This window comes from Cyprinodon tularosa, unplaced genomic scaffold (genome assembly GCF_016077235.1).
Source record: "Cyprinodon tularosa strain WSP-4 unplaced genomic scaffold, ASM1607723v1 ctg42, whole genome shotgun sequence".
Taxonomy (NCBI): Eukaryota; Metazoa; Chordata; class Actinopteri; order Cyprinodontiformes; family Cyprinodontidae; genus Cyprinodon; species Cyprinodon tularosa.
Genome location: NW_024039141.1, coordinates 323,538 through 330,000, shown reverse-complemented (window position 1 = coordinate 330,000; position 6,463 = coordinate 323,538). Strand labels below are relative to the sequence as shown.

The 6,463-nt window shown below is 38.9% G+C and overlaps 1 protein-coding gene across 4 annotated transcripts in view; it reads right to left on the bottom strand.

The window, feature by feature from the left end:
- The window catches only part of LOC119792487 (ras-GEF domain-containing family member 1C-like), a 39,356-nt gene that overhangs the window by 9,702 nt on the left and 23,191 nt on the right, over positions 1-6,463 (bottom strand). For all 4 annotated transcript variants that reach the window (XM_038299128.1, XM_038299126.1, XM_038299130.1 and 1 more), the window contains 2 exons: positions 2,480-2,701; positions 1,464-1,538 (listed from right to left, as the gene is read on the bottom strand). In XM_038299128.1, coding sequence (XP_038155056.1) covers positions 1,464-1,538; positions 2,480-2,701 — 297 coding nt within the window. The remainder of the gene's footprint in view (positions 1-1,463; positions 1,539-2,479; positions 2,702-6,463) is intronic.

The window sequence follows — 6,463 nt, the reverse complement described above, 5'->3', positions numbered from 1 at the left end:
TTAAACTGAATTCATTCTAAAGGAAATCGGTCTGGTTTAGTTCTGGACTGCAGACCAGACCCCCAGCTTTGCACACTAGGGTGTGTAGTGATTAAATAGGAATTGACCTTCCAGTAACTGTTGTGCCAGTCTCCTTTCCCCTACCTCCCTTCCAGTTACTTCTATCCACACCTGCTCCAGATCAGCTAATTAGCCCTTTGTTTGTTCTGTCCCCCATATGTGCACCTCCTGTGCTGTTCCTCATTGTTGGATCCTCTTCATTGCTTTATTTCTTCTTTTTTTTAAGACGTATCAAAAAATGTATACGTTAGGTAATGATAGAACTGCAGAGGTCAGCAAAAAGGCTTAGAACCGTAATGCTCAACGTCTACTGTGTTCCTAAGAACTGCTAAACCCAGAATTATTGCCACATAGAGGTGTATGACTGATCAAAAATGCATACATTTTACTTAGTTCAGCGTGAATGATATGTTTCTGAAGCGTTCCCTGTAAGTGCAGCCTGTATGCGATGAGCTGGAGCGGCATTAAAAAAAGTTTACAAGCCGAAATTATAAAAAAAAAAAGACAAATTGAAATAGAGGATAAACGTGCTAATGTTAGAATAGCTCTTCTTCTGACTACGTGGCATGGAAACTTCTCCAGCTGCTGAAGGCCGCAGCTAAATGCTTAACCTTAGAAATGTTTTCCAAAGCTGTTGTTTTTTTTTTTTAGATTGTACATGTTTAGGGCGCTATGGTAACCATGTCCAGCCGTCTTGGAGACGTATACAGTATTAATGCACCCATGGGGCAAAATATCTGTCGCTTTCAAGGGAAACGGATCCACACCATCTGGATGGAGTATGTGATATTTCACTGTACTTTGATGGTAATAAGCATACATTAATTTAATATTAGGTTTAATAAAATAGAATGAATTGAATTAGATTGTAATTACTTAGATCTGTGCAAAAAGTTCAGACCTCTCTATAAAGCTAAGATTAGTTTGAAACATTGAAGGAAACGTTCGTATAATAAAAAAAAGTGGAACGCTAATCTTTACGGTTGAAAAGGGAATTTTGTGAAAGTCAAAATCTGAAAACTATTTTTATATCTATTTCTATTTCAGATCAAACAATGGACCTGCTGACAGGGTATGACATGCTGACATAATTTTAAATAGATTATATTATGAAATACAATTTCAAGCTTAGTTATATACCATCTTTAGCTGAAATGGAGCACATCCACTACCTATTCCCTATACTGATGGAAAGGTTTTTAATTCTTCCCCATATGAAATATTAACATATAATAACATTATATTCTCAGATCTGATCAGTCTAATTCATTTTGGTTTAATTTTCGGTTCTGAATCTACTTATTTTGATGGAGGCTGTATGCGTCCTCTCTGCCCCATCACCTGGTGTCAGAACATTTAAAAACAACCAAACAGGTTGAGAAACACATTTCCTGTTTGCTAACCTGTGTTCCATCCAGCGGATCTTTCTGAACAAAAGCTTGGACAAACTCCTCTGGTCCAATATGGCTTAAATGCTCCTGGAAAACAGACACATAGTACATTTTTATGGCTGTTCATTCGTTTCTCATAATCAATAAAAACATCATCATTTTTCTGTGTAAATACAACATGAATAGTTTAACTGGGCACAGACATATCGGCTGGAGGGATCTGATTAATAACGCTTTCATTTCAGTAATGGAGGCCAATCAATAGAAGGAAGTAATGACTCACTGATGTGACTCACTGCTATCATATTTCCTACGAGAGACACTGGGAGGGATAGCAGCTCAGAGGCAAACTTGCGGTCATGTGAGACTGGAAATGACTCAGTAGGCTCATCACACCTCCAGATCAAATTCAGATCGGATCAAGCTGAAGTTAGCGCATTATCGGCATGATGTTTAAATCCACAAAATAAATAAAATCTGACCCAGAATATGCAAGCTGCACACTCCTACTTGTCTGTCTCAGCCTCTCTTTTTAATGTGTGTGTGTCAGAGTGTGAAGCTGTCAGGTCATATATATCCACACTGGTTTTATCCCCTTTGTTAGCCAGCCTCAGGCACTTTGCTGACTTCAGGGGTGATGTCACCACTCAGACAAGGGTGAGGGCTTACTCAGGCGTGCAGTACAAAAAAAAAGTAAATACATGCAATGAAATGCAGCCAAACAGGCTTACATTGAGGCACATGCCTGCAATGTTCTGCTATTATATAATCTGTACATTTTGCATTACACTGCATGCATTATGTTATCTTCTTATTCCATACATCCTTTTACTCCCTTTCCTAAAAATGACAAATTCAAAGCTCTGCATCCTGAAATGGGCTGAATGTGGACTCCTGCTTCATCATCCTTAGCGCCCTAACACTCCCACAGCATCCTTCCATTCTCCTCCTCGTCCATCCTCGTTACCGTCTCTTACCCTGACCTCTGTCTAAACCCTTTGTACTACTCGCCCTCCCTCAGGACTCACCAGCTCCACGTGGGTGAGCTGCTGTGCCAGCGTGTAGGGGTCATTGCAGATGGAGAGAATGTCCTTCTGTATGGGTGGGGGCTTGGTTTTAAAAGCCACAAGCTTGTCGGAGATGGAGGAAGCGTTGAGGGAGACCTTAACGATGCTCTCTTCACCCTGGCTCATCAGGGCCAACCTCTGGCTCAGCTTCTGCAGCATCTGGTTCAGGGTTTTCCAGTACGCCTGGAAAGGAGAGGAAAAAAGACAGGACAGATGAGCAGAGCAGTGGGGAAGCTATCAATAACATCTCTGATGAATAATTTATTAACTGTGTTGTAGAACAGTGATAGGCGTTAATCAGAAAGACCGGGGGCCTTATACTGATGGCTCTGGTTGGAGAAAAACGATGCAACAATTTTAAAAGTATGCTTAAATAAAAATGAAACATTTTCTCATTTAAACACCAACATCTTGAGTGAATGGCAGTGGAACAGTATAGTCTTATGGTGTAGTTTGTGATAGAGCAACACAAACTACAACATAGAAGATAAAAAAATTATTTCTTTGTGGTTTCTATATTACAAACAAAAGAACAGAAGCAGTATAAAGAATGAGAGCAAAGCACGACTCTCGCACTTCTAATATTTGCTAAAAGTAACTATAAATACAATATTTTCCTGACTATAGAGCGCACCTCACAATAAGCCGTAACCACTAAGTTTTTCTAAAACCGGAAACGTACATATATAAGCAGCACCAGGCTATAAGCTGCTGAAATTAATTTTACTGTCCCCCACCATACCTGTAGAGGGAGCTCTACATCTCTAGAGTACGGACAAGGACGAATGCTAGCTCCTGTTAGCTTGTTAGCTCACAGCATTAGGAGATTTTAATAAAAGATGGGGCTTTGCTAGCTCCTTATTTCAGCTCTGCAGGAGTTACACACAGTCTCTATTTTGGTTTGACGGCTTTTATGCGGCAAATAAATGTAAAAATTGAATTAGGGACATTTGTTCTCTGTCGCATCTGCTGCTAGCATGTGCTAAATGAAAATTAGCCATCTTCTTCTTTGATTTCCAATATTGAGTACCTCGCCCTGGCGGTTAGGTAAAATCCACAGAAAAGCCTCATCTTCGCATTAGCCACATGGTTCAAAGCGAGGTTATAATCCTAAAGAAGTATGGTACTCAGTATTCAGCCCCACCGATTTATAAAATAAGTAAATAATCAAAACTAGCTCCAACTACAACTGCAATATATCTACCTGCTTTCTCATTATTCTCTGTAAAATAGCCAAAGATCATTCAGGTTTGATTCAAAACATTTTTAAACATCATTTATTAAAGTCTTACCACTGATCTCAATCTTTGTCTGGTCCATGCTAACACTTATACTTTTTTATGGAGACCATCCCTGCTACGTTTTCTTTTAATATTTTCCTTAATTTACCTCCCTTCATCTTCCCATCATCTCTGACTAACTTCCTAGTGTCTGCTGAAGAAAAGTATCCCCACAGCATGATGCTACCTAAGCCGTGTTTCAGGATGCTGACGGTGTGTTCAGCTTTGTCTTTGCATATAGGCCTTCAAATAATGCCTCAAATCATGTCTCATCTCATAGGAACACCTTCTTCCACAGGTCTGTTGTGTTTCGTACATGTCCTTTTTAAAAAATGGCATTCTTCTACTGCACTTTACGACTGGAATGTTTTAAATGTGGGACTGTTACAACCTGAACAATGGAGCTCGGCAGCTCCTCCAGAGTTTCCAATTAGTCACATACAACATCTATATTTTCCAAATAAATCATCAGAGATAAACCAGATTTTCATGAGGCCCTTGCTAATAAAGCTAAGCACATATTCATAGTTCGATGCTGTTTGAACCCATTAATGGGTCTACATAATATATATTATGATGAATATATAATATAGCAGTAGGTTCTTCATCTTTAATTGCATAAAAGACTCCTAGATGGCTGCAGAGACAAACTTCCGTCCATTAAAAAATCAAAACAAATTCTTAAAAGAGCGTCAATTCTGTATCAGTCATCTTTATTTGTAGTATATTGTTGTGAATAATCAATTACTAATTTTTTATTGGCTAGAGGTGGCCATGGCCTGCTTGCCCCCCTGTAGTTCTGCTCCTATGTATGCTCAGAATGCTATGTCTTGTCTTTAATTGTTTCTTAGGCTTTCATAGAATTCATATTTCTAATGAGATTAAATGACACACTTTTTTGTTTTTTTACATAGCAGTTGGTATCTAAAGGGTTAATTTTTACTCTAGATTTTATTTAACAGTCTGAAACCAAAGAGGTTAAACAGAAACACATGTTTATCTTTTATATTTTCATTTTTGAAAAAAAAAGGAAGGGTGCAGTATCCTGTTCATCCCGCTGCATATATTCAGAGAACATTGTAGGGATCTTTAAAGTAAAATTCATAAAAGATAAACTGATGTTTGTGATTTTAATGTAGCAACAAAATGTAACAAAAATGTTAAACAGTTAGTCACAATGATGCATTAATGTGTTCTGTGTTCAAGAATGTCTGAATCTCTGAGCCCCTCCCTGCAGATGGCTCCACACAGAGGCCATTAGGTCAGTCTGTCTCACAAATGACCCAGAGCCACAGCTCCAACATGCATGGACACACCCATGCTGAGGACGGCCAGCTGTAAATAGCAGCGCATTTATCACCACCTGCCCAGCCTCCCACCACCTTCTTCCATTTTTCCAGCTCCTCTGCCCAGACTTCATCGCTCTCTCTCTCCTCTCTGCGGGTCTGCATCCCATCTCCAGATTTCCTTCTCCCACCTCCCTCCCTCTATTCCTCCTTAAAGCCACTCCTTCAGTATCCTTCCTTCCTCCCTCAGCTCCACTCTCCTGCAGGGTAATATTGTGCAGCAGCTGGCTCCTCATGACACCAACTTCTTCTCTCAGCCGCTGCAGTGATGATGAGAAAACATGCTCTTGTCACATCGCTTCTGCTTTAAATACATCTCTTTCCTTAAATTTGTTCAATTTGGATGATCAACGAATTTTCGATGCCAAACGTTTCCTCTTTGAGACATGTTTGGGAAGCCAAAAAATAAATAAAAAATTCCCATTATGTCAGTGGTGGTTCCCTGAGGATATTTACCCTCAGGGCGAATTCTCTGACAACCTATGATCCAAACAAAGCTTTTCAGATATTTTCAAATACGAAAACAGTGAGTCCTCAAAGTGCAGAATTCAGCTGCAGGATCAGTTCCCTCAAGACCAAAAAACAAAAACGCAGTTCAGCTCTGATACCAGGAGGTCCCCCCTTCATCGAGATCCGCGGGGAGACGTAAAGGAATAGTCTCAGATACACAGAGCCCTGCACAAGTATTCACACTTCAACTTTTTTACATTTAGTTACAATAAAAGAGTATTTTATAGGATCTTATGTGGCAGAAAAACACAACATAATTAAGAAGTAGTAAATTGACAAACAATAGATCTGATATTGAAATCAAAAATCAGTCCGATATCAGCCAAAAAAAAAAGTATGGAATGACATCGGCCTGCTTTTAAAATCTCTAATTTAAACACACTGATTTCTATCCAGTGGGTTTGTTTCCTGCACACAGAGCAAATGTGATCACTGCAGCAGCTGTGTGCCAAACTAATCATGCACACGTTTTTTTTATCTTTTAATTCCTTCATTTTTATTCTTTAAAGTTAAACAACGTTCAAAGGTATAAGAACTGAGGCACAACTTTAGTAAGATGGTGCAAAATAAAATGCAGATGTCTCTGCATCCATTTGATCTAAGAAGTCCCCAAATTCGTAAATAGAGTCCAATACTGTTGTAACGCAAATGCTTTAAAGGTTAATTAGAGAGTGAGTCACACTTAAAAAATAAATAATATGAGCTTCTTTATATTTCTTTTGGTTTGTGTTGAAATGAAATGTTTCAATGAAAGAAGGAACTTCGGTCGCATGAAACAAAAGTCAAATTTTTTAACGAACACATTTTAA